Here is a 27,454-nt window from a genome sequence, read left to right on the forward strand (position 1 = left end):
TAAGCCGGTGATCAAATGCGACAGGATTCCTGTGTTTGACACTAGTGAAAAGAAAAGTACAAAATATGGCAGGGGTGCTGGTGAATGCACAACAAGTAAAATAAAGAAAAGAAAAGAACCAAGTGATGAAGATCAATTGGTCTTTTTAGATTTTAGATTTAAGGGTAAAAAAGAGGATAATTCTTTGTCAGATTGCTGAAACATTTTTTTCTGTTGGATGCTTTTACTGCATAAAGACGGTTTAAACTAGATTTTGCTTTGTTAACTATTTGATTTAATCTTAAAGGTGGTTGTGTTTAAATGTCTAGTTTTATTGTATCTGTTTTTTCAACGGGGAACAGACAGGACTGTATCACAGACTGTTTTTATTCTATTCCCACTATATTTTTGACACTTTGTTCTCTTTTTTTTTTTTTGTTTAGATGGGGATGATGGGGAGCCCTGTGGGCCCATTTGGAGGTGCCTATGGAAGTCAGGGGAATCAAAGTTTAGGTGGTGCAGGGCTGGGCCCTCAGCTTCAAAACAAAGGCCCCATGGCCAACAACCTGACTCCTTTCAGTGTGGACAAAAAAAACCAACCCATGCAGGGAATGGCTGCAATGGTAAGGAGTGTGAAGTCACTGACGCAACACAAAGGAAAACATTGTGCTCCTTGTAATAAACTGATTTATGGGTATATCAACTTTTTTTCTTGATCCACTTAAGCTGTCCTTCTCTTTACTTTTGAGTGAATCATATTCCTTTTTTTTTTTTCTCTCGTGTTTCATTCATGCTTCTCTACTTGTCTTACAGGGCACGCAGCAGACACAGACTGGTGTGGGCGTTCCTTCTGGTGCATCAGTAGGAGGAGCTCCAGGGATGGTGCCCGGTGCTCAGGCAGGCCTGGTGGGACCTGGTTCACAGGTTTCATCGACGTCAGCAGCAGCGGGGGCACCGCCCACAGCCGACCCCGAGAAGCGCAAGTTAATACAACAGCAACTGGTTCTTCTGTTGCACGCCCACAAGTGCCAGCGGCGGGAACAAGCTAATGGTGAAGTTCGCCAATGCAACCTGCCCCACTGTCGCACTATGAAGAATGTCCTTAATCACATGACTCACTGCCAGGCCGGCAAGTCCTGTCAGGGTGAGTAAAACAGAAGCTCCACCTGAAATAAAGGTATAGTGTGGGTAACGTTTGTACCTACACATTTGTTACGAGGCTACGACATGGAATTGTTCATTTAAGTGAAAACTCTGGACAGACTAACTTGCATTTTGCTGACAAGTACAGATAACTGGACTCTTTAACACCACCAAACTTTTTTTCCTGAAGTTAAAACTAGAGTTTGAGTTCTTTCATTTGCCAGATTATATCGTAACAATGTTTTACAACCTTTTTTGTCCCCAGTGGCTCACTGTGCATCATCGAGGCAGATCATTTCCCACTGGAAGAACTGCACACGGCACGACTGTCCTGTTTGCCTGCCATTGAAGAATGCCGGGGACAAGAGGAACCCGCAGTGTGAGTGTCTGTATCCGACCAAAAACAATATATTCATTATTTTTACACAGTCTAATCCATAGACATTCCCAATGTGTGTGTGTGTTATTTTCAGAGATTAAGTAAATGTAAAGCCAGGTTTGGACAGACTATAACTTGTTATATACAGGGTCCCCACGGTCATGAAATTTCTGGAAAAGTTATGGAATTTGAAAAAACGTTTTCCAGTCTTGAAAAGTCATGGAATCATTTAACTGTTTTGGAAATATAGCCTATTTTCACACTCGCAGACCTCTGTTACACTAGTACACTGGAAAAGCCCATTCATTTATGCGCTTTAATGGTCTTGAATAGATCTTAGCGGTTCAGAGATAAGTCATTGAAATTGGTAAAATATTTTTTTATAAAAGTTTTGAAAAATCATTGTGGAAATAGTGTGGGAACCCTGTATTTCATATTCTATTTATTTTAGGCTGCCAACTTAACAAGTGGCCCGGGTGACTCTGGCTCATTTAAAGTCTATTTCTGTTCATTAATGATAATTTTACCTGATAAATAAATGAAAGAAATAGAAAAAAAACACCAAGTGCTTAATGCTCATCACACTATTTGTATTACATTAATTAGGAGTGTATGTGTATTATTCTTTCGTCCAATATCATGATAAAACACAATATGTAATTGTGACTAGTTTATATTAGTTTGTAGGACTTTGATGAGACTGATGTGTAAAGGAAATATACGGTGACTGGGAAGTGTCAAGTGAATGCATTTACAGAAACGAACACAAATGCAAAAAGGTCACAACACGAATGCAAAATGGCCACAACGGGAGTGTATCCACAACGGAAGTGTTTCCGACAGACCGGTATTATGATATGATAGCCTGATATGAAAAATATAAGAGTATCCTAAACAACTTTCACTTACTTTCATATGTGTTTCGATGTCTTTTTCTTGTTCTTCTCTGTTCTGGCGGGTTAAAAACATCCGCCAGAAACGGTCCGTCCGAAACACTTCCATTGTGGCCATTTTGCATTCGTGTTGTGACCTTTTTGCATTTGTGTTTGTTTCTGTAAATGCATTCACTTGACACTTCCCAGCCACCATAGAAATATGTTCCGTATTGGTGAATTTCACTTTCCTATCTCCACACAGCTTTACTGGGCGGGGCCGGGGCCGGGGCCGGACTGGGCAGTTCTCTCGGGGCTGTGTCTGGAGGCCAGCCGAGCACACCCAATCTGAACCCACCGAGCCAGATCGACCCAAGCTCCATAGAGAGGGCTTATGCAGCGCTAGGACTTACCTACCAAGGGAACCAAATTCAGGCCCAGACTCCCCAGCCCAACATACCCAACCAAGCCAGTATGAGGCCCCTAAATCCAATGGGTGAGTTTTGTTTCTTTACCTGCTGCTAAACTACAGACTGATTGATTGACTGATGAAGCCAGTTTTAATTTTGTTGACGAAAAGCTTACCTTATAGTTTTCATAGATGACAAAACAAGACGACAACTGGATTAAGAAACAATTGTATGTGATCGAAAACTTTAGAAATGTATTGATAATTTAACGATAAAAAAGGAAATGATCATGTTCACCTGGGACCAAATTTCATCAGAACTAAGTTAGTTTTTTGGAAACTACAGGCTAGTTAAGAAGGTATTCAATCAAAACTAATGTTGTTGCAGTGAAGGCGGGACAAGCCGGTAAGTGATACCATAGCAAGTACGCCAGCTCTTGGTGTCTCTAGCACCGATCACATGGAAAACAGTGAATCGAGATAATATATGTATGCAACTGTACGGCAAAAATGTCAAACCCTGCACGTGTGACCCAACAATGATCTAATGGACGATTTATCTGAGGTATTTTTTTTGTTTTTTTACTGAATCCTTTTCTTTTTAATCAGGTGTGAATTCGATGGGAGTCAATGGAGGTGTCAGTGCCCCCCCACAGAATCAACAAAGTAGTTTGCTGCAGGACACAATGATGCATCTCAACGTGAGCAGTCAAGGGTAAGAAGTGGTTGTAGCAAAGCTAAAATCACACTGAATGCAGCTTCTTAGTTGAGCTTGGTAATGGCCAGTTGTAATGGCCAGTGGCCACCAAAGTTTGATTGGGTAAATATTCAAGTTAGCAAAACTGTGTGATGGTAACAGACTTGGCAGGACTACAGTCACAGTATTTAAAGCATGTTGTAAAAATTTAGAGGGAGACAGATGGATTGGCCTGATTATTCATTTGACAAGATTATTATTATTAACGCTGAGTCTTGTCATTCAACCAGATGTAAGATCAGCGTTCTGGTCTACAGCTGTTAGAAAAACCCCCATTCCTTAACTCATTCACTGCCAGCCCATTTCAGAGCAGCCAATCCCATATTGCCAGGTGTTTTTGATGATTTTTTACTGATTTTTAAGACCCACAGAATATTTTGTACTATGACAATCTGAATTCTGAAAAATTAAAGTATCTAGTCTCATCAGAATTTTTTTTTTTATTTTGTTCTGTAATTAGCAGTTGAATAGAGGCAAGTTTCACACAAATCGCCAGTTTGTGACAAAAAGCTGAGAAAAAAGGCGTTTTCTAAAAAAACCTATTAGTGACTTTGAAGGAATTTTTTTTTTGTTGCTTTAGTGACACCTCAACATTGGTTTCCTACTATAAAACTACAAAAACAACACTGAGACCAGGCTTTTGATGGCAAAATTATTATTATTTTACTATCTACGTCAGAATTTAATGGTTTGCTTACTGTATTTTGGCCTTCCTCCAAGTCTTTCCCCCGTCATTCTCCTCACACACAACTTCCTCCTCATCCCGGGCATAACGAGTGTCACCGCTTGCCCCATTTTGTTGATGGTTTTTTCTCACTATCGCAACACTCTGAATAGTCCACTTAGTTCCACACATGCTCTGATCGAGTGTGCGCTGCTGTGAGCTGGTGGGAACTTCAGCATCAACTCTTGTAGCTCCATTTTCTGTCTTGTAACCTCTTTTCTTCTTCCTCTGAGCTCTGCCCAACATGAGTGATCTCTCATCCAAAGGTGCGCTGCTGCCACCTACATGGCACCAGTGGTCACTACATCATGGTACAAGTTAGATATTCACAGGAGAGCTTCGTCACACTGTCTCCTAGCAACCCCAGCCGAAAAACACAATTTACGTCTATAGACGTCTTTGGCAGTCAACGTTACTAAACCAAAAGACGTCTTAGGACTTTGGCAGTCAATGAGTTAATCTGACCGCTGGGATGATGATGGTGTGGACCAACAGGTGGCACTTGGAAAACCTTTGCTGTCTCCTTAGTGCAGTGGTTCTCAAACATTTTTGATATTCCCCACTTTGAACGAAGGGGAACTTTCCAGCCCCACCTGCGCTCATTGCCCCCCAAATAGTCCTGACAATTAACACATTTGAAAATGTATTGAACTAACAGGAAACAACATCATATTTCATAATAAATTTAAAAACTACATTACTGTTGTAGGTTTTTCTCGCCACACACAGTCATTAGCCTTACATGAATTAGCATTAATGAACTGTCCTTTCCAGTGTCTTTAGAGTGATACAGCCAAAATTGTGTATTGTGGTTTAAGCTTAAGCCTTTAGGAGAGAAGCATCTTTTATTAATAGTTTTCACCTAAATCGATGTCATCTTTGTCACTCAGGCTGATGAGTGATGCTGCCGGGGTTGTTGGGTCCATGCCTACTGCAGCCCCTCCCTCCAGCGCAGGCATGAGGAAAAGTTGGCATGAGGACATCACACAGGACCTACGGAACCACTTGGTTCACAAGCTGTACGTAAACAAAACCTTTAACATGAAGGGGTATCCACATGCTTTCCTGCTGGTAAAGATGACCGACTGTTATTTTACCCACAGTGTTCAGGCTATCTTTCCTACCCCTGATCCTGCTGCTCTCAAAGACCGGCGGATGGAAAACCTGGTGGCCTATGCGCGAAAAGTTGAGGGTGACATGTACGAATCGGCCAACAGTCGAGTAAGTCACTTTCACCTTCAGCTCAGTGCAGTTATTAGGAGAAGTAGTGAAATGTTTGTCGGAAATTGTGAGCTGTTAATTCATAGATTTTCTCTACTTTTTTTTGTATGTCTGTTCTCTGGTATATTTGACATTCTCATACCTTCTGTTTGACAGGCGGAGTATTATCACCTTTTAGCGGAGAAGATCTATAAGATTCAGAAAGAACTGGAAGAGAAAAGGAGAACCAGGCTTCAAAAGCAGGGTTTAGGTATTGGGCCTGGTAGCATGGTTCAGCCCCCTACTGGTCTGCCACCAAGTGAGTAGAAATGTCTACACGGCACATTACGAGTGTACGATTTCAATCATAAACCCGTGCAAAAAATGTCTTTAGAAAGACACTAAATGTGTAGGTTATTTAAGATGCTTCAAAAACTCCATTAATTTAACAATAAGATCCTTATAGACATTTAGAAGACCTGTATAACACACCTTTTTGACTTGGAATCTACTTTTAAAACATCCAAGTTATTGGACAAATATCGACTAATGATATAAATACTATCTATGTCATCTATGTCCATAAACTTGTTAAACATTCCACATGGATTACTATAACCTGCTTAGTATTTTTGTTTTTGTGTTTTTTTAAATTTTTTTTTTTTATTTCTCATGTTTTGTATATTCTGTATACAGTAGTCCTTCGCTATATAACGCGGTTCACCTTTCGCGGCCTCTGTGTTTGGCGGATTTTTTTTACAGTGCAATTATGGATGAATTTTTTTTTACAGCGTATGAACGCGCATTGTGTTCTGCGTCCTGATTGACTAATGCTGCGTTCACCCACCAGCGACACATCCAACTCTGTGAGTTTCACTGCCTGCTGAAGCGAGGAGCTGCGCTCCTTTTTCTCCTCTCACAAACATAAACCACAGGCGAAAAAAGTCGGTGTGATTAGCACCTAATGCTATCCTAGCTCAGCGCTACAGAGAAAACTTTTACCTGATACTACCACCTCCTCGCTGATTCTCCTCCTCACCAAATCCTTCCTAGTCCGGTCCTGGTTATAAAGGCCATGTCATACAGCTCCAGGTGGTCACACACAGCTTCTACTCCATAGTTGAATGGGTGAACAGGCTGGTGTCCGTGTTTACGGCCTGACTCTGAATGCATTCAGCATCAATGTCTGATCGCTAGCAGTGTGACTCTGAAGGGCTGTATGTTTGAAAACAGGTTTATGTTTTAAAATCTATGAAGGTTTGTACTTTGAGAGTGTTTAAACAAGAGAGAAATGTTAATTCCTGTCTGAGGAAAGTGTATCGAGTGTGTGGTGAGGGATATTACAGCCTTAAAACATGTATAATAATTGTAAAAAATAAAACTGACTACTTTGCGTATTTTGCCTATTGCGGGTTTTTTTTATAACGTAACCCCGCGATAAACGAGGGACTACTGTATTTCGTTAATTTGTGCATTATGAGTCATTGTGTGTGTGTTTTTTTTTTTTTTTCCCCTGCCCCTTCACTTTTGGGGTCATTTTGTGTATTTCTGTTATCCTTTTGTGTATTTTTCTGTAATTTTGTGTTTTTTTTTTGGTGTCATTTTGTGCACCTACTTTGGGGTCCGCACAAACCTGGACAGAGGGCCGCATGTGGCCCTCCGTCTAGGTTTGGGGCAATTGTTTGAAGGTGATGCTAACTTTGCGATTAACTCAAGGGTTGTATCATCTTGTGGATTTATTCCAATCATAAACTGCAGTTTAGCCTCTGCAGCTTTCAGTTCTATGGCTTCTTGTTTTACTATGATGACTTCTCCCTCTGCAAAGATGACAGTTAAAATATGATTGTTTTTACAGATGGTCCTCTTCCTGACCCATCAATGGTGCGACCGCCTGGGCCAAACCAGATAGTCAACAGGATGCAAGGTCCAGGTAAAATTAAAAAAAAAAAAAAAACACGGCACCACAAACTTTATAAAAACATTTTTGGTTAAACTCAAGCTGAACATAGTGTTTAATGTCTTAGCCTAAATATTAGCCCATTAAGACTAAACAAATTATTCAAATTACTATAGACCTGTGAACCTTGAATACATAACAGCTTTGTAATCGATATGAGTATTGATTTAAATCTATACATTTCACTTTGGGACGTTTTACAAATGTATTGTATTTCTTTAATCATCAAATGTAAGGAGTCATTTTAAAGTATTGCTTGAAGTTTTATTGGCAAACTTTTATTGAAGTGAATGAAACCTTATAAAATTTGACAGACTTCACTTTCACCACACCTACGTCAAAGTTGTGGGCTCTTGAGCAAGGCCCTTAACCCCTAAATGTCTCGCAGATACTGCCCACTGTGCTTCAAACATTTTAAAAGCAGAGGAAAGATTATGTGCATATGTGTCATAGTATACTTTTGTAACTGAGTACTTTTTTCTTCAGGAATTAATCAGTTCAATCAGATCAGTATGCAGCCAATGGGTCAGAGATCGACTCCTCCTCTTCCTATGGGACCATCTAGCAATCAGGTCAGTACACATTGCCTGACTCTCAACAGTCAAGGTTGCTACTAATGATGAATAATGTCAAAACAGCCCATAGTAAAGGGTTAAGAAAAAACAACCTTTGGAGATTCAGTGTCAGTTGAGCGATAGCCCATCACGATTGTAGCTCGCTTTATAATTGCTTCAAGAGATGTTATTGTACAGGTCAACTTAAAATGTTAAATGTGTTTTTTTTTTTTTTGTCATTAGATGGGAATGGTGGGGCCTAGAGTGGGGCAACCCAACACCAATCAGATGCAGAACCAATACCTGTCCCAGGGAGCATTTCCTGGTTCAGGACCAGCTGTAGGAGGTCAGCCTGGGATGGTGCAGCAGCCTGGGCCACAGGGAGGCATGGGACAGGTGAGGAAGACTCACTGGAGATGGTCTGCTTCTTGCTAACAAAAATGTTTTTTATTGGAATCAATAATGTTTGCTAAAAAAAATGCTTCCTCGAGATTATACAATGTAATAATATTGGAGGTTTATTCACAGTGTAAAATAAATAAAATAAACATTATATAACCACCTAGAGCTGAGTGATACTAATCAAGATTTAAGAAGTATTGAAATTTGTGTATTACATAGAAAAAGACAGTGCTGTTTACATCAATAAAGCTTTATTTTAAAGCTAAAATTTAGTGTTAAAATATCTGATTTTTTTTTGGTTTCTTCCCTGTCTGTTTTTCACACGAATGCCACTCTAACATTTTAAAACCTAAAACGCTAAATTAAATGCTTGACTCAATAAACTATTATCACTTCATACCTAATCATATTAGTATTCAGCAGAAAAAAAAGTGGTTTTTGGGTGTACTTTAAAACACAAGACCTGCCCTGAAACACACCTTGTAGCCAAATATTGAGATTTATGCTGTATATTACCATTTGCAGAAAATATATTGAGCTTTGTTTTCTATACTCTCTCTTACTCACTGGTGTCGTGGAGGACGATCTTCGCTGCATCTCTTATGTAGATACCGTAGCTGGCTGTGGCTGTTCTGATGCGCAGCAGAAGATCACAATAAGAACTTCAGACACATCAGTAGTAGAGGCTCCAACACAAATCCTTGTGTTGTCCGTACTAATGAATAGAACGATAATGTCAAGAGAAGCACTACAAAAACATAAATTAAATGAAACTCAAAAATCAGGTGGGATATCAACACTGCATCAAAAACAAATAAACAAAAGTATCTATTTATAATTCAAACTCCAAAGGAATATAAAATAATAGGTTTACCCACATGCCAAAATTGCTTAGTCTTTATATTGCTCCTGTGTATCGATCCCTTTAAAATAATTCCTTTCTACTTGTCTCCTATCCATAGACACAGATGGCCACTCCTCCCTCGCTATCTGCTGCTAGTCCTCTAGCGCAGCAGGGACCTACTAGTGGAGTTACAGTTGGACCAATGGGTCCCCAGAGTGTAGGCAGTGGAGGTCCTAACTCAGTTGGAGCTCCAACTCGATCAGTGACCCCATCCAACACCAATCAGCAACCAAACTCTCTCCCTCATCTGGGAGCAATGCGTGGCAACTCTCCCTCTCCCGCTCACAGTCGATCTCCAACACCTCACCAAACACCCCCCAGAATACCTGGATCCCAGACGCCACAGCCACACACCCCCAGTGCACCACAGCTGGCACCGCCTCCAGCACCACAGCATAATCAGCTTGGTCAGGGCCCGGGATCGAACAAGTCCCTCCAACATCAAAGCATTGGACAAGCTGGTTCGACTACTCCATCCCACCCTGGACTAACAGCCAGCTCGACACCACATGGTGGTCAGCTGCCACGCACTCCGGTTAGTGGGATTCTTTTTTTTTTTACATTTACACCAACATCAGGAAAGTGATTATTTCCTGTCTGACATAACAAAATCACGAGTATTGTCACTTAACAGATTAAAATGATTTTTTTTTTTATTGAAAATGTTTGAAACTTTAAAAAGAAATATTTTAATCTAACTCATATTCACTGGATTTCCACAAAAAAACAACTAAGCAAATAATAAAGAGCCTCCCATTGGATAATTACTGCATGGGTGATTGTGTTTTCAGCTGCAATAAGTGAGTAGCTTATTATTTGGTAAACAACTACTGTATGTGGAAAGACATGAGCGCAGTGGTTCGCCTCTCCTGTCATACAAGATTTTGGCAAAAAACTATCCTTGTGTGGACAGAAAGAAACTCCTTTATTATAATTCCAGAGCTTGATTACAAGTCAGCACTAATCCAAATCCAGCAACTGGTTCTGACCTAGTAAGACTTTGACTTGTTGCTGTGGATGTCCTTTTAGAAGCGGCGTATATCTCCTGTGAATTCATTTTCTTTTTTGGGGAAGGTTATTTGGACTCCATAATGCCGGAATTAGCATCGTGTTAGGCGATTAACCTCCTTTGCAGGACATTTGCAGGACATTTGCAGGACGCTTTCTCTCAGGGTCTGACTGAATATTACAAGGTGGATTTTTGTCCCTTGTTTGTGTGACATAAATTTCCCATGAGTTATCGTCCACAGACTTGGCTCATTGGAAGAAGGTGTTTTACATTGCAGGCAGGGTCTTCTGTAGAATGCAGACACAATGCTAGTGTTCAGCTGCAGTTTGATTCATAAAGAGTGCTTGACCAAGTTGAAAAAAGCCATTAACTGATTAATTTTAGGATCCGGATTTAGGACTTTTTTCTCCACAGATTGCTGATGATTGTTACTTTTACAATTTGAGCCATCAGTGTTTGAAACATAGCCACTTTTAATGTGAGAAGCCTCATAGTTTTAGTCTTTAACCTTTAATGCTGTGTTCACATCGAATGCATCACAAAATGTCCGTACGTCCAGATTACATACAAAGTCAATGGATAGACTCGGTACAGATGCAAAATCTTTCCTGGGCGGCTGTGTGGTCCGATCCGCACATCAAGAGCGTTGGCCGTGCGAGCGCGCTCCTGATTTTACGCATATCTACACATTCGCAAGAGTTGAAAATATTGCACTCTTGCAACTGTTGCGCATGACGAAAGCCAATCAGAGTCTTAACGATGACGTTAGGCTGTCAACACGGACACTGGTCTGTTCACCCATTCAACCATGGAGTAGAAGCTGTGTGTGACCACCTGGAGCTGTATGACATGGCCTTTATAACCGGGACCGGACTAGGAAGGATTTGGCGTGGAGGAAAATCAGCGAGGAGGTGGTAGTAGCAGGTAAAAGTTCTCTCTGTAGCACTGAGCTAGGATAGCATTAGCCGCTAATCACACCGGCTTTTTTCACTGGTAGTTTAGAAAAAGGAGCACAGCTTCTCGCTTCAGCAGGCCGTGAAACTCACCAAGTTGGATGTGTCTCTGGTGGGCGGTGCCTCGCTTCAAACGCACATATGAAGCGAATGGGGAAATTTTTTTGATCCAACAAAACCTGCGGAACGCAGAAGAAGCATTCAGTGTGAACGTAGCATAAGAGAAAGTCGTCTTGAAACATACTGTTTTATTGTTCAGAGATTTTTTTCTGACTGCTTTGAAACTTTGTTGCAGAACAGTTTTGCTTTTCAGAGAATCTGTGTATGGATTAATGTTTACCTATTTTGCAGCTGCACATTTTCAATTTAAGTAAATTAGTTTAATATTTTGACATCAATTTCAAACAAATTTGGAAACATGCAAATCCTGTTGCTCCTTGCCACTTAGCTGCTGATGTTGATTGTTTTTTGTTTGTCCGATAATTAACCTAATGAGCCACTCAGCATTGTCGTTGTCTGCTTGTTTATTTATTTTTTACAGTTGTCCCAAAAGGGTTCGTTCCCAGCAGACAGCCAGGCCCTGACACCGGCCTCTGTGAGCAGCCTGGACACTTCATCTCATCAGCCACAGTCAAACGCCTCCACCGCCAATGCTGACATTAAAGTGGAGGTCAAGCAGCAGGAAGAGGAAGAGGAGAGTGACTCAGGCAGCGGCTCCAAAGGAGGGAAGCTCAGTAACCTCAAAGCAGAAGAGAAGCCTGTGAAATCAGAAATGATCAAAGAAGAATGCTCAGGAGATGGAGGGAAAGGAGTTCCTATGGACACATCAGCGCCGACAGTGAGTGTAAAGTCAGAAGACAGGAAACCGGAAGTGAAGAAGGAGGTGAAAGAGGAAGAGGAGAGTTCAGAGACGGCGGCGCAGCAGGCACAAGCAAAAAAGAAGAGTAAGTCCCACATGAATGTTTACAGCTGTCCTGCTTTATTCATTTTTTTCATAGCTACATTTAATGATTCATATTAAACTTTGTTATTTTTATCCTCTCAGTCTTCAAACCAGAGGAGCTTCGTCAGGCCCTGATGCCAACACTGGAGTCTCTTTACAGACAAGACCCCGAGTCTCTGCCTTTCAGAATGCCTGTTGACCCTCAACTGCTCGGCATACCTGTACGTATTCTGCGCAAGTCTTAAACCTGCATTTACTCCTTTTTACCATAATTAATAACTATATGAAAATCATCAAGTTTTGACACTTTGTGATTTTTGCAGGATTATTTTGACATTGTGAAGAATCCCATGGATTTGTCAACAATCAAGCGAAAACTCGACACAGGTACTTGCTTACAACTCATTTATTGTGTAATTAATATTCCTGGCCTTGGTTTAATATTTTTTTTTAGCATTTGTTTGAATACCAACAGATTTTTAAAAGTGTCAGGCTTCCATAAAGCCTGACACTTTTAGTTGTTTTTGTGTTTTTGCTACAGTGTCATCATCACATCCTTATGGAGTGTATTTTCTCACAATAGGTCAATATCAGGATCCTTGGCAGTATGTGGACGACATATGGCTAATGTTCAACAACGCCTGGCTGTACAATCGCAAAACATCTCGAGTCTATAAGTACTGCTCCAAGCTGGCTGAGGTGTTTGAGCAGGAGATTGACCCTGTGATGCATAGCCTCGGCTACTGCTGTGGGAGGAAGGTAAGACAAAGCTCCTAAAATGACACAATTTAATTAAAAATGACAACTAAGGAACATTTACAAATTGCAATTACATTTTTGATTAAAAAAAGGGCCTCACTGAGTGCATTGTGAAGGGATGTTGTGTGGAACTCAAGGAGAAGCAACTCCTACTTTTGGAAAACTAAATTATTTTAGCTTTAAGAAGATGGATATCATCAAAAACAGATACTTTGTAAAATGATGACTTATGGAGATAGATTCAAATAAAATTGCAGTGTAAAAAGAAAGAAAAAGCCCAATGTCTATAGCTGTAATGAAAGGTGTGGTTGTAATTTACTAGTTAACGTCACATTGCAGTATCTGCCAAACGAAATTACATGAATATTAAAGTGTACTTGACTAAATTTTTGACATCTTATATTTTACAACCATCTATATTCTAAAAAAAAAAAAATCATATCTACTTCTGCCTGTCTTTGGTAAACGTTTTGCTGAAATGAAATCCTAGTGATGTCACAGAAGGAACTCAGCACATAAGCTATATGACAGAAGCTCACAAACATTTGATTTTTGGAGAAGTTTACTTTAATATGGTTACCTTTAATGCTTGGATGTGAATGAGTCTTTGCGTGAGTTGCACACAGTGATTCTGCTCAAAGGATTGATTAGCCTTATCGATATGAACCTAATTTGAGTGAGGGTAAATAGTCAGCCCGCTGTTAATGCAATGTTTGCTTTACGTGACACGGCTTTTTTTCACTCGCATTTGTGCACAAAGGTGAAAACCTAGGAGCGAACGGCGAAAATGTCTCAGTTGGAGCGGAGCGGCTGAGCGCATGACTTCTTCTGTGTGTGCACGCTTGTTTTGTTTATTCTCCCGTTTACTTTTGCTTTCATACCAGAGACTTCTGTTCATTTCAGCTGGTGGACACAGAAGCGTGTGCGTGTGTGTGCGAGCCACCTCCGATGTGCACCTATGAGTATGAACTATAAGCAACAGCAGGTTTTGCGATGCCACAGTCAGTAAATATGTCTTTGCTCCTAATGCTAATGGAGGCTTCACTAGTTCCAGAGTGGTCTGCCTCTGCAGCTTCATCTCCAACTCTCTTGTCGCTGCTTCACAGCAATCATGGGACTCTGGTTTAATTCAACAGCTGCAACGTTTATTTTCCCAATCACCAAAAATGGCATACAATCAAACTGCTTCGTTCACATGCGCTCCCTCACTCCGCATGTGGTCGAGCGACTAGGGCATTCTTCCACTCCGTCACAGTCACAAGGCTGCGTTTAGGTCCAGAAACATGGTACTGTTTGATTTTCCGTGAACCTGTATCAGGTAGTGCCAAAGGAATTTGGTCGGTACCTAAAAAAAAAATCTGAATTCATATGATCGGATAGGTGATCGTGATCGTTTTTTTTAAAACTCACTGATCTATGATCGGCCCAAAAATCCTGATCGTGTAAAGCCTAGAGCAGAGCTATATTTGACCTTAGGCATACCACCATCATCTCATGTTCCAGCTTTTTTCAGATGCAGCTATTTTTGTTTTGCTTTTTAAAAATGACTTAACTATTTAGCCGTTACTAAAACATCAGGCTGAGGAGTCGACTTTTAAATGTATGGAAATATTTTAGTTGTCATAACTTGACAAGACTGACTTTCTACTTTGGGTTCACAACTTTTATGGCATACATGGTTCTTTTTATATAAATATATAATCTCCTGCTACATGTTTTCAACAGCACCTTCAGTGCATTTAATCCACCTTAAAACTACAGTTCACAAACTTGAGATGTGTCTATTTCCTTTGCCTCCCACTCACTCCACAAATAGCTTTTTTGTTTTGTCTTTGTTTAAATTAATATAAATGAGTGTGTTCACAGGTGTGAGACTGGCTAATTATTGAGCAGTGAATTTCACTTTTGATTTAACTCACTCATCTATCTTTTTAAAATTGCACCTTCCTGGTGTTAACCATAATTTTGATAAATGTTAATGCTTTACTCTCTGATTTGAAAATGAAGAGTTTATTTAGAAAGAATTGTTTGTGTTGTTTACTCAGACCAGTCAGTTTTTAAACTTTTTGCTTTATGCTATTTTTCACCCATCTCCATTTGTTCGAGGTTTATTTTCCCAAACTCGCCTGTTTTCTGGAGTTTTAGTCCTCTGAATAGTTACTTTAACTAATGACTCTTCTAAAAACAGGCGGTGTTAGAGCCTTCATGCATATGAATGAATGGGCGTGTCTATAGATGCAGACTTCATGCTTCACTCAGAGAGGGTGATCAATGATCACCACAGCGATTTTCTTTTGCTATCCACATACTATTGTAAAAAAAAAAAAAACTGCACATTACAGTAAAACACATGGCTATTTAAGCGGCTATTGTGATTGTGAGTCCGTCTCAGCACTGCTTCAGGGTGTGTTTATCACATCAGCAGTGGAGTCTGTCATCTGTTTCAAACACTTACCGGAGTGTTGAGCTGCTATGTCACTTTCTTCTCCTCATCTCTATTAACTACATGAATAGTGCATTTAAGATGATAGTCATTTGTTTTGTTCAACCGCTGCATTGCATTGTGTCACAAATGCGTCAGATGAAGTGAAGGGCAATACAAGGCACTATAACGGATACTAAAAATGGAACTGCTCCCTGGCACTACACCGTGGCTGCCCACTGCTCCTCAGGTAGGGGCTAAATGCTTAGAACACATTTCATGTATGTAGCTTTACATATATGCCAATTAATTATAATGTGTATTCTATATTACAACGCAGTGTTTGTTTCACCTGTACGGTAGTTTGAGAGGGAGGAACTAACATTCTTATATAGGGTTGTCAGGAGGAGGAGTTTCCGCGTTGTGACGTCACAACCCCAGAAAAATCCAACTCGCCCATTTGGAGCTGACTTTTTACAAAATGTGGAATAACAAGGGAAGGAGGAAACAGAACTTTTTTAACTTTGACCCTCTGAATGAGGCTAAAGGAATGTATATCACTGTAGCAAAACCTTTATAAAGAGATTTTTTTCATAATAGTGCCCCTTTAAATTTGAACAGATTCATGACATTTTTTCTTCTCTTTGCTTCTCTGTGCACCAGCTGGAGTTTTCTCCTCAGACACTGTGCTGCTATGGGAAACAGCTGTGCACGATTCCCCGAGACGCCGCCTACTTCAGCTACCAGAACAGGTATAGTGTTATTTACACAGCTCTGTGTTCATTAACTCTCTGGACCATTTGTTTCATGTTCACATGGCTAGAATGATAATAAATCTAATCTGAGCATATACTGTAGATTAATTACTGGCTTTAAAATGACCTCACAAATATATTTGTATAAATGTTGTACGAGATGATGTGTTTAGGTACTTACCATTGCTTTGTATCGCTTCTTTTTTATATGTACATGTGATGCCTAACAGACATTTTAACAGTCAATCCTCTTTCCACATTCTCACAATCAGGGAAACCGCAGCTGATTCTGAATCACTGAAAATGCTACAATGCTTCGTCTTTTTCGCAATAAAAGGTTTTGCCTTTATAAAAATAAATACATAAATAAATATATCACTTATTTGAGGCTCCCTGGACTGACTTTAAAATGATCTGCTTAAATGAACATCTGAGCCATCACCCGTGCTCACTTGTTCATGTTTGTTGAGTGTTTACATTCTTTCTGCTCCACAATGCAGCTCTCTTAGCTGCGCCAGTGTTTGTTGCTAATGCTCATCCTCACATCCAAAATGCTAATCTGTGCTTTGCCTCGGCTCTCTGCTGTGTGTTGTCTCGTATGTATTCCTGTTCCCCTGTGGATCGTCTTTGTCTGTCCTCCCCTCCCAATACCTCTGACTTCCACATCGGCTTGCTTTTTGCCTTGACACCATGCCCCCCCCCCCATTCCCACCCACCTCCTCCTAATTCCCTCAAATCATGGTCGGCTGTCGTGACGATGACTTCCTGCTGTGTCCTGTGCTCCTTCCTGCACTACTGCTTGTGGCCCCCCTGCCTTGCCCATGTCCTGTATCGTTTGGTGACTGCCCTCCCTGTGCTGTCTGTGATTGACTGCTGTGGGGAACGGTGTAGTTCACCAAAATTTGGGCTTATTGCTGACAGGTACCACTTCTGCGAGAAGTGCTTCAATGAGATCCAGGGGGAGACGGTTTCCCTGGGAGATGATCCCACCCAGCCTCAAACGTACGTTGGATGAATTCTTATTTTCTTCAAAACTAACACTATTATTTATTTCATTGACTTTTTTTCTTATGCATTAGAGACAATGTTATTGTTTAGCAAAGATAAGATATTCACAAATTAATTCTTACTGCATTGTTTACAAGTCTTACGGTGCCTTTCTTTGTACATGTTTTTTGTATTTGACATTTTTTTCTTGGTATCACATACATACCTCCACATGGGCCTTTCTACACAATTTACAATACTAAAATACATTAATACAACATTCGTATAAAAGTTTTTCAATCACACATACATATACATTCACACAGACTCAATGGGTACAGCTTTGGTTTGTGGTAACGTACTGTTTTGATTTTAGCTCAATCAACAAGGAACAGTTTGAGAAGAAAAAGAACGACATGTTGGACCCTGAACTGTAAGTCCTCCAATCATAAATTTTAATTTATTTGATTTATTTTGTTAAACGTGGGTCTTCTTTTCTTTATTGAAGGCTTGTTGAATGTTTGGACTGTGGGCGCAGGATGCATCAGATATGTGTCTTACATCATGATACGATCTGGCCTTCAGGGTGAGTAGAGTTTAGATGTTTCAGTTGTTAACGTTTCTGTTGGTAATTGTTACAGCTTTCAAAGGTCATCAAAGTTACAGAGATTTTCCCTCTTGTTTACGTCAGGTTTGTATGCGATGGCTGCTTGAAGAAGTCGAATAAGACGAGGAAAGAGAACAAGTATTGTGCCAAAAGTGAGTATCCTAACACTGAGCTTCACCAAGACTTAATGTCTTTCATTAAAGTCACACTGACTTTTACGCTTTTATGTTTTCATAAGTCAAGTTTTGTTTGCCAAAGCTTTCACCACAGATGCAGCTCACACATGTTTGCTTCCTGTATCCAACGCTCTCCCACTGACAGTGCTTTGGAGCCAGAGTTGGGGTCACTTATAGTTGTAATCACGTAATTGCTGTCGTAATCGCTATTCAATTGTAATTGAGTTCAGATAATTGACTTTGCAATTGTAATTGCCATGAAAATTTTATAAAAATTGTCAGTCATAATTAAATGCAAAACTGGTGAACCATGTTACAGTTCTGTGCACATATGAAATTAACAATTATTAAAATGTGTCTCATATCAAGTTTTCCCCCATTTTACCATTTAAGAAAATAAATAAAAATTAAATCGAGGGTTATACTGACACAAAAAAGGCTGAGATGTCCACACTTAAAATATTAAAACCTATATTTTCATTGATTATGAAGCCTAACAAGGTAACCAATAGATAGTCAATAAATTAGATGATGAATATTTGTTTTTAGTGTATTTTACATCTGATTTAGGACCCGTTATTATAAGAGATGCTAACACAAAGGAAGGTTAACTTTTATTAAGTTCTTTTATTCAGGCTCAGTAATTGTGACTAATTGTTATTGACTTTCTAAGGATATAAAATTATTGTAATTGGAAAATATGCTGGTAACTGTAGTCATAATTTAATTGTGATTGAAAACATATTTGTCACTGAAAAATGTAATTGACCCCAACCCTGTTTGGAGCTGTAAGTGACTCATTTTCTTACAGTTGTTGTATTTCTTACACACAGGGTTGCCACAGACGAAGCTCGGTTACTTTCTGGAGACGAGAGTGAACGACTTCTTGAAGCGTCAGGGCAACCAGGAGGCTGGTGAAGTCTGCATTCGGGTTGTTCACGTCTCTGACAAAGTGGTGGAGGTGAAACCGGGAATGAAATCCAGGTAAAATGGGAATCCTACATTTGTTTCGAACATTTTGACTCTGATTTATAGATTGACTTATGAAAACAAGTTACCAATGTTAAAGTGTCCTCTATTTTTTGTCTTTAGATTCGTGGACAGTGGCGAGATGTCGGAGTCTTTCCCATACAGAACCAAAGCCCTTTTTGCGTTTGAGGACATTGATGGCGTTGATGTGTGTTTCTTTGGAATGCATGTTCAGGAGTACGGCTCTGACTGTCCACAGCCCAACCAGAGGTAAACACATCACCTAAAAAAAAACTTTAAAGTCAACTTTTTAAAGCATCGAAGTATTAACACTTTCTTTTTCATTCATTTAGACGAGTTTACATCTCCTACCTGGACAGCGTTCACTTCTTTCGCCCACGTGCTCTCCGAACAGCAGTTTACCATGAAATCCTTATTGGCTACTTGGAGTACGTCAAGAAGTTGGGGTGAGCAACTTTTGCAATATTTCCATTTTTGCTCTAAAAGCATAGATTTTCATTGCTTTTGGTCATTTGTGTGATTTTCGTAGGTACACCACTGGCCACATCTGGGCCTGCCCACCCAGTGAGGGGGACGACTATATCTTCCACTGTCACCCAGCTGATCAGAAGATCCCAAAGCCCAAACGTCTTCAAGAATGGTACAAGAAGATGCTGGACAAAGCTGTGGCTGAGCGGATCGTGCATGACTACAAGGTAGACATGCGTTATACGTTACAACAATGTCAGTGTACGAACAGTGCCAGTAAACAGGAATTCAATAAATATTTGATTTAGATTAATTTACTTATAAACTTTTCAAATGCTACCCCTCTAAATTTTTCTAGATTTTTTAAGTTAAACGTCAACAAAATCTCAATTTAATTACACTTTGTTTAGTCACATTATAGTTTTCAATCAATGCAATATAATACATGATGCAATAATTGTTCAGTTTTTTCTACACTATCCATACCTCCTTTATAAATAATGTACCATACCCTGCAACTTTTTACTTTAAAGTGAGTCCCTTGTAGTAATTAATTATCAGCATACCTCTGAAGAATTATTTCTTTATGCTTCTTTTTAAACAGAATTATGCTCGAGATTATTTTAAATTCAGTACTCAGACTGTTCCGTAGTTTAACTCCACAGATGGTAATACAGAAACTTTTCATTGTTGTACGAACACTGTGATTCCCTAAGCCTGGTTTAAGGTTCAGCGTCAGGACTTACGCCAGGGGCATGCCGTCAACGTGACGCAGAGGTTGGCCCCTTTTTTTTTTTTTTGCGTGGAGGGAACGCCTCGCTATGCAATTGGACGCCCTGCCGCTAGGGGGTTGTGGCTGTTTGTCCTTGTTTATCTTCTGGTCACAGAAAAATATGTTTTATGTTTTTTAAGCATCTTAAAATTTAATTTATTTCTGGGTTATTACTGACCTGCTGTACCTAACCATGTGTGTTTTGTTGGACACACTTTATTTTTCAATATAAACATAGGTAACTTGTAAACAAAGTATAAAAGTTTATCGAGCGGGCTGTCGACTGATGTGGTCAACAGTCACACCGGGGGTGAGGGGACCCCGACCCTGCCGTAGAGCGGAGAGAGAGCAGCGAGTAACCGTGTCCACAGCCCCAGGAAGCGGGGAGTTGGAGCGGGACAGCACTGTAAAGATCGCTTTAAACATAACGTCATGTCTGCTCCTCTGGCAGCACTGTCAGGATTTTTGGGAGGCACACAGAAGGTTACTGGGGAGGGGGTCTACGCCTACGTGCGTCTACGTTGGGGGGATTTTACGCAGAACCTTAAATCCGGCTTTAGATTGAATTTCCCGCTGAAATTATATCCTCCCTCTCTTTCATGTAGAATTTCCTGAATATTTTTTGACAACAGATAATTCCATGCTTTATGTAACACTTGTGCTGTTTTATGCTCTACCAAGTTAAAACATTTTGGATTTAATAAAGAAAAAGTGTACATTATGAACCATTCTGATTGCTTTCTACAAAATAAAAAGCGGTTTAAGTGAGGTTTTGTAGGTGCTTCTCCATGCCTCTGTGCAGTAATTTAAATAAGGCAGAATGAGTGAATTATACAGAATGTTGAGTAATTTCTGATTGAGAACATGGTTTTGCTTTAGCCAGGACTGAGCTGCTGCGAGACAATTTGATATGTTGAATGTGAGGTTTCCAGCAAATTTTGTCAGTGATTATCAGTCCAAGGAATTTATTTTCATTTAATGACTTGTTTTCCTAAAGGACATCTTCAAGCAGGCCACAGAGGATCGGCTAACCAGCGCCAAGGAGCTGCCTTACTTTGAAGGTGACTTCTGGCCCAATGTTCTGGAGGAGAGCATCAAAGAGTTGGAGCAGGAGGAGGAGGAGAGAAAAAGGGAGGAGAATAGCACTTCCAATGAGAGCATTGATGTAAGAACAACACTTTTTTTAATAGAGCAATGGGTCTGCAGAGTAAAGTTACCCCTAATATAGCACAGGGATGTTCCTCTACATTTGGTGATGAAGTCTTGTCGTTGGTTTTTAGGATTCAAAAGGCGACAGCAAAAATGCAAAGAAGAAGAACAACAAGAAGACGAGTAAGAACAAGAGCAGCCTGAGTCGAGCCAATAAGAAGAAGCCTGGGATGCCCAACGTCTCCAATGACCTCTCCCAGAAACTTTACGCCACAATGGAAAAGCACAAAGAGGTTTGAATCATCTTCAATTATTGCCTGTTAATAGCCATACCATGTGTTTCCATTAGAAAAATTAATCATTAATTCTGTTTTTCTCCCAAGGTTTTCTTTGTGATCAGGCTCATAGCAGCCCCCATGGCAAACGCCCTGCCCCCCATTTCAGATGGAGATTCCCTGATGGCCTGCGATCTCATGGACGGCCGTGACGCCTTTCTGACGATCGCTCGGGACAAACACCTTGAGTTCAGCTCACTGAGGAGATCCATGTGGAGTTCTATGTGCATGTTGGTGGAGCTGCATAACCAAAGCCAAGATCGCTTTGTTTACACTTGCAATGAGTGCAAGCACCATGTGGAGACTCGCTTCCACTGCACTGTTTGTGAGGTGGGTTGGAAATTAGAGCCCATTCCCTTTGAGCTTTTGTTTTTAATAATCTCGATAGGCCTGGGCGATTTATCAATTTTTTTTAGATTAATTAAAGTTTTTTTTGTTACAAACGATTTTAAAAATTTTACCTCATATTCTGCACATCAACTAAAATGTGATGCTTGTTCATTTATTCAGGAATGCAAGTGGCACTATTTATCTTTCAAAACAAAGTTTAACAAAAGTCTTAAGTTTTCTCTTTATCAATCTCTGTGTTGAGAGTTTATTTCATATTTATTTGCATACAATGTGCAATTACTTTTGTTTACAGGAGTATTTTATGAAATTAATGAATGAATGATTTGTTAATGTGTTTGAAATGGTGTAGCTGTAAATGTGAACGTTAACAATCGTCTCCTTTCAAACTACAAATTATTATAATATTTTTAACAAAATAACAGCTGGCACTTTAATTCCAGGAGGTAAATAGGGGTTAAGTTTGATAAAATACAATCAAAACTTGTTTTGAAACATCTTTGTCATTTGTTATTTTTGTTTTCTTTAAATAATTGGGTAAAAAAGTTTTGTGAGAAAACCTGGGATTTTTTTTTTTAGGCCATATCGCCCAGCCCTACATCTCGATTTAGAATGATGGTGGAAATCATTGCCATTAATGATTTTGATGTTTTTCTTCCAGGATTATGATCTGTGCATCACTTGTTACAACACTAAGGGCCACGAGCACAAGATGGAGAAGTTAGGCCTGGGCTTGGATGATGAAAGCAGCAACCAGGCCGCAGCCACCACTCAAAGCCCTGGAGACTCCCGTCGACTCAGCATCCAGCGCTGCATCCAGTCCCTCGTCCACGCCTGTCAGTGTCGCAACGCTAACTGCTCATTGCCGTCCTGTCAGAAGATGAAACGTGTGGTCCAGCACACAAAAGGATGCAAAAGAAAGACGAACGGCGGCTGTCCGATCTGCAAGCAGCTGATTGCGTTGTGCTGCTACCACGCCAAGCACTGTCAGGAGAACAAATGTCCTGTACCTTTCTGTCTGAACATCAAGCACAAGCTCCGCCAGCAGCAGCTGCAGCACCGACTGCAGCAGGCCCAGATGCTCAGACGGAGAATGGCCAGCATGCAGAGAGAAGGCCAACCTGGAGGTGCTGGTCTACCTTCGCCAGTAGCCAACAACGGAGCTGGTCCTGGTTCGCTGACGTCAGCTGGCACACAGCCCTCTACCCCCCAGACGCCCACACAGGGGAACATGTCTGCACTCTCTCAGCAGCAAGGTGTCGGAATGGGTGGAATGGTGGGAATGGGGAATCCAGGCCAGCAACAGCAAGGCCAGCCACCTGGAGGGACTCTTCCTCCTCAGCACCATATGCACCAGTTCCAGTCAGTGGGTGGAGGCGGGATGATGAGTTCTCCTCAGCACCAGATGGTGTCTCAGCTTCAACAACAGCCTCCAAACGTCCAGCAGCAGCAGCAACATCCTGGTGGGTTGCCCCCTTATAATCCCAGACCACCCGGAGCTTCTCCTCTCCACCAGTCCCTGGGAAAACCTGGACTGGGCCCGGCCACTCCACCCCAACAGCAACAACAGCCCAACCAGGGCCAGGGGGCCATGCCCGTGCAAGGCCAGCAGCAGGGCCCCCCTCTGGCTGCTGTGGAGACGGCTTTGAAAATCCAGCGTCTGGCAGAGACCCAACGGCAAATGGCTCAGGCTCAAGCACAGATCAGGGGCATGATGCCCCCACACCCTCACCATCAGAACAACCAGGCCCAGATGGGAATGCCTCACATTGGAGCACAAGCCATGCCCCCCCAGGCTCAGGGAGTCGTTGGAAGAACTATGTTGGACCCTCAACAACAGGGAATGCTTGGTGGTATGCAGCAGGGTGGACCCCAGTCGCAGTTACCGCCTCAGGTTCAACAGCAGCTGCAGCAGGTCCAGCAGGCAGGTGGTGCTCAGCTACAGGCACCCAACCCTCAGTGGGGGGCAGGAGGACCAGCCCTAAACCCACAACAGAGGCAAGGCATGATGGGTCACATGGCTCCACAGCAACAGCCAGGGGTCCCCCAACAGCAGCAGCAACAGATGATGAATCCCCAGCAGCAGCCTAGGCCTGGTAGCAGAGGGCTGATGCAGGTTGCAGGCATGGCAGGTGGAGCTGCTGGGACCCCTGCAGCATTAGCAGCTGCAGCAGGATCTGCAAACTTACCTCAGGCTGCTCTGCAGGAGCTGCTGCGGACGCTTCGGTCCCCGAGCTCACCTTTACAGCAACAGCAAGTCCTCAAGATCCTCCGCTCCAACCCCACCCTCATGGCTGCTTTTATACGGCAAAGAGCAGCAAGATATCAGGGTGGGCAGGGGGGGCCTGGAGCTCCAGGGGGTCCCCCACAAGGAGGCCCTGGAGGTGTGAGGTTTCCTGGAGCTGCTGGAGGGCTTCCTGGTGTTGGAGTCACTGGAGCAAACCAACTAACAAGCATGGAGGGACAACAGCAGGTTAATATTAACCCATCAGCTCAGCCTGGGATGACTTTAGCTCAGAGTCGAGCAGGTGGAGGCAACATGGCCAACATGGCTCAGCTTCAGCAGTTACAACAGCAACAACAGCAACAACAGCAACGTCCCATGATGCCTGGCAATCTACAGCAACAGCAAATGGCTGCATTACAACAGCAACAACAACAACAACAACAGGGGGCAATGCAAGCAGGGCAACAAAACAACATGGCCAACATGAGTCCACAATTCAAAGAGCTGTTGATGAGAAGACACCTACAGCAACAACAGCAACAACAACAGTTGAGCAATCATGGACAGTTCCAGCAGCAAACCTTCATGCAGCAGGGACAGGCTGGGATGGCCCCCTCCTCTCAGGCCCAGCCGGGGTCTGGAGGTGTTGGGGTGTCTCCACAACAACAGCAAGGCTCCACAGGTGGACCCGGACCACTGGGCCAGCAGCAGGGCTACTCCAACTCCATGTCACAAGTAGCTGCAGCGCTTCAGCAGAGGCTTCAGCATCAGATGCAAATGCAGCAACAGCAACAGAATCCAATGGCAGGTCTTCAAGGACAAGATGTAGGTTCCAGTGTGGGGGGGCCTTCACTTCAACCTGGTCAAGGTGGAACAGGACAACAACCTCAAGGAGGAGGAGGAGGTGGGCCGCCCATCTCACAAACAACTCAAAGCATGCTGCATCAAAACATCCACCAGAGGCTGCGGCAGCAGCAGCAGCAACATCTTGGCGGGGCCTCTCCAGCCCAGCACAGCAGCCCCATGAGCCCCCAGCAGCAGATGGCCCAGTCCCCCCACCTCCAGGGACAGGGAGGACTGAGTCAAGCAGGATCTCTCAGCAGTCAGGTCAGGTCTCCTCAGCCCTCACCACGACCACAATCCCAGCCTCCGCACTCCAGTCCGTCCCCCCGCATGCAGCCCTCCTCCCAGCCTCAACCCTCCCCCCATCGCATCTCCCCACAGACTCAGACAGGCTCACCTCACCCGGGTCACCTTAGTCAGCATCACCCCAGTATGGCACCGCCGCAGCCCCCGCAATCCCAGCAGCAAGCGGGCAGTTCTGTGGATCCTTCCCAGTTCGGCTCAGACCAGAACTCCATCATGTCCCAGCTGAGTGGGATGCACGGGGGTCCGGGGGCTCAGTCGGACTTACTGGGTGGGAATAATAATGGCAGCAGCAACAACAACAACCAGGAGCTGGGGACGAACATGAACCATAACCTGATGTAGCCTCGGCTCCAGGCTGGACTTTGGTTTGGGGCTTCTAAGAAATTTTTATTTTTATTTAAATATTTTTATGTACAAATTTGAACTGAGGCTTCCTTCCTGTGGGAGATGCAACATCAATCTTAGACGTGAATAGATAAATTAAACAATGATAAGTTATTGCTGTTAATATATATATATATCTATATATTTTTGCCAATTGTGTACAAACAGGTGGAAGGGCAGAGTTTCCGGTTGAAGATATTTCTTCCTTCATAAAAGACAATATTTTGGGGAGTTTTGCCTTTTTATGAATATTTTTAGGATTTTTGAAAAGGCTAAAATATTAAGTGACGTTTCTTTTTTTTGTTTTTTATTATGATTTGCCCTTAACACCCAGCCATGATTGTATCTACTTTGCAGAGAGTAATTTTATTTTATTCCTATTTTATGTTGCTTATCGTCGTCACACAGCATATCTTCTCTTAACGGAGTCTGTTCTTTCATAACAGAACCGTCGAGAGTTGTACATTTTACAGTGACTATATAGACGCCTATTACTCTGAGAAAGTGTTTGAATGCAGTTTGAATTTGATGCATATCCTGTTGGTTTTAGTGGCAGGTGTAACAGTGTTTTCTGTGGTACTGACTCCAGTGTTGCTTCAATCAAAGAGAAGCCTTTATCTCTACAGCACAGTGCACACCTCATCACCTGCAGTACAAGGGAAGGAAACTGCCAACGCTGATCCGCCTGCTGTGGGTTTTAAACCCGTTTGGCGTTATCTGTCTAAAGGTTTTAAGTGTACATATGATGATCACAACCCGCTTTATAAACTGTGAACGAGAAAAAAAAAGAGAAAAAAATGACAAAATTCTTGTCATGTTTTTCCACAGAAAAATCCTGCCTCTTTATTGGACTTCCATTGGATCCCCCCCATTTTTCTAATTCATCTTTACCACTGTCGCAATTTCATCAGATTAAATTTACTGCTAGCACTGTACAAATAAAGAAACGTCAGACCTTTACAGTTTTTTCCTGTTTTTGTAATGTTTATGCTGTAAAAACAAATTGTAAATATCTCCAAAAAGACATCAGCAGAGACCTTTATTTTCTGCTGCTTGTTTTCCCTTAATGACATATTTGCTGTATGTGTAGAAAAATAAGTTTCCTGAGCTACTGTACAGTGTTGAGATTTTTTTTTTTTAAATATGTACAGTGTAGGGTGTCGTAGGTCACAAGCACCAATGCGCCTTTTTCCTGTTTAAGTGTGACTAGGGGAGGGGGAGGGGTCAAGGGTCAATGCAACACCTCGCATCTGAATGATCTCATAAGGTGAAATCTGAGAGTTTAGATGAGCTTTTTAACAGAGGACTGAAGACAATAATTACGCTCACTATTTTTCCTCCAAAGGTTGAGCGTTCGGGGTTTAGGGGAAGGGAGGGGGCGTGGCCTAAGAACCAGGTGGCAATATATCTCGAGACTTATTTTATAAAAAAAAAAAAAAGAAAAGAAAAAAAGAAAACCAGGAATACTGTCTTTTATATATAGATATATTATTTAATTTTATTTTTTGGAAATAAAACTTGAAGCAACAGGAATTATTAGATTAAAAAAAACATGTTTTGTTTTGTATTAAAGATGTTATGATAATGCAAAAAGACACTGCAGACAGTCAGTTTGCGCCCAGAGGAGGCCGTGGAGTATGTCGAACCATTTGTTTTGAAGAAATGTTCCTTGTACATGAATATAGTTGTAAAAAAATACTGAATCACTGTACAAACTGATGGCAACTGAACAAATAGTTTT

At 41.6% G+C, this 27,454-nt stretch overlaps 1 protein-coding gene across 2 annotated transcripts in view; it reads left to right on the forward strand.

Annotated features, from left to right (window-relative positions):
* The window catches only part of ep300a (EP300 lysine acetyltransferase a), a 34,785-nt gene extending 7,549 nt beyond the window's left edge, over positions 1 to 27,236 (forward strand). Inside the window, exons 3-31 of one of the 2 annotated variants that reach the window (XM_028476202.1) lie at positions 423 to 602; positions 793 to 1,123; positions 1,388 to 1,501; positions 2,639 to 2,869; positions 3,392 to 3,497; positions 5,154 to 5,282; positions 5,367 to 5,484; positions 5,641 to 5,782; positions 7,319 to 7,393; positions 7,907 to 7,992; positions 8,218 to 8,370; positions 9,339 to 9,815; positions 11,784 to 12,186; positions 12,288 to 12,406; positions 12,509 to 12,572; positions 12,769 to 12,944; positions 16,030 to 16,118; positions 17,043 to 17,123; positions 17,485 to 17,541; positions 17,617 to 17,694; positions 17,800 to 17,867; positions 18,725 to 18,875; positions 18,984 to 19,130; positions 19,214 to 19,327; positions 19,411 to 19,576; positions 21,119 to 21,286; positions 21,402 to 21,563; positions 21,654 to 21,935; positions 22,615 to 25,671. In XM_028476202.1, the coding sequence (XP_028332003.1) occupies positions 423 to 602; positions 793 to 1,123; positions 1,388 to 1,501; positions 2,639 to 2,869; positions 3,392 to 3,497; positions 5,154 to 5,282; positions 5,367 to 5,484; positions 5,641 to 5,782; positions 7,319 to 7,393; positions 7,907 to 7,992; positions 8,218 to 8,370; positions 9,339 to 9,815; positions 11,784 to 12,186; positions 12,288 to 12,406; positions 12,509 to 12,572; positions 12,769 to 12,944; positions 16,030 to 16,118; positions 17,043 to 17,123; positions 17,485 to 17,541; positions 17,617 to 17,694; positions 17,800 to 17,867; positions 18,725 to 18,875; positions 18,984 to 19,130; positions 19,214 to 19,327; positions 19,411 to 19,576; positions 21,119 to 21,286; positions 21,402 to 21,563; positions 21,654 to 21,935; positions 22,615 to 25,671 (7,524 nt within the window). Of the gene's footprint in view, positions 1 to 422; positions 603 to 792; positions 1,124 to 1,387; positions 1,508 to 2,638; positions 2,870 to 3,391; positions 3,498 to 5,153; positions 5,283 to 5,366; positions 5,485 to 5,640; positions 5,783 to 7,318; positions 7,394 to 7,906; positions 7,993 to 8,217; positions 8,371 to 9,338; positions 9,816 to 11,783; positions 12,187 to 12,287; positions 12,407 to 12,508; positions 12,573 to 12,768; positions 12,945 to 16,029; positions 16,119 to 17,042; positions 17,124 to 17,484; positions 17,542 to 17,616; positions 17,695 to 17,799; positions 17,868 to 18,724; positions 18,876 to 18,983; positions 19,131 to 19,213; positions 19,328 to 19,410; positions 19,577 to 21,118; positions 21,287 to 21,401; positions 21,564 to 21,653; positions 21,936 to 22,614 lie in introns of both variants that reach the window. The other variant, XM_028476201.1, reaches the window with a different exon arrangement.
* The last annotated feature ends 218 nt before the right edge of the window (positions 27,237 to 27,454 follow it).

The sequence above is a fragment of the Gouania willdenowi genome, chromosome 19 (genome assembly GCF_900634775.1).
Source record: "Gouania willdenowi chromosome 19, fGouWil2.1, whole genome shotgun sequence".
Lineage (NCBI taxonomy): Eukaryota > Metazoa > Chordata > Actinopteri > Blenniiformes > Gobiesocidae > Gouania > Gouania willdenowi.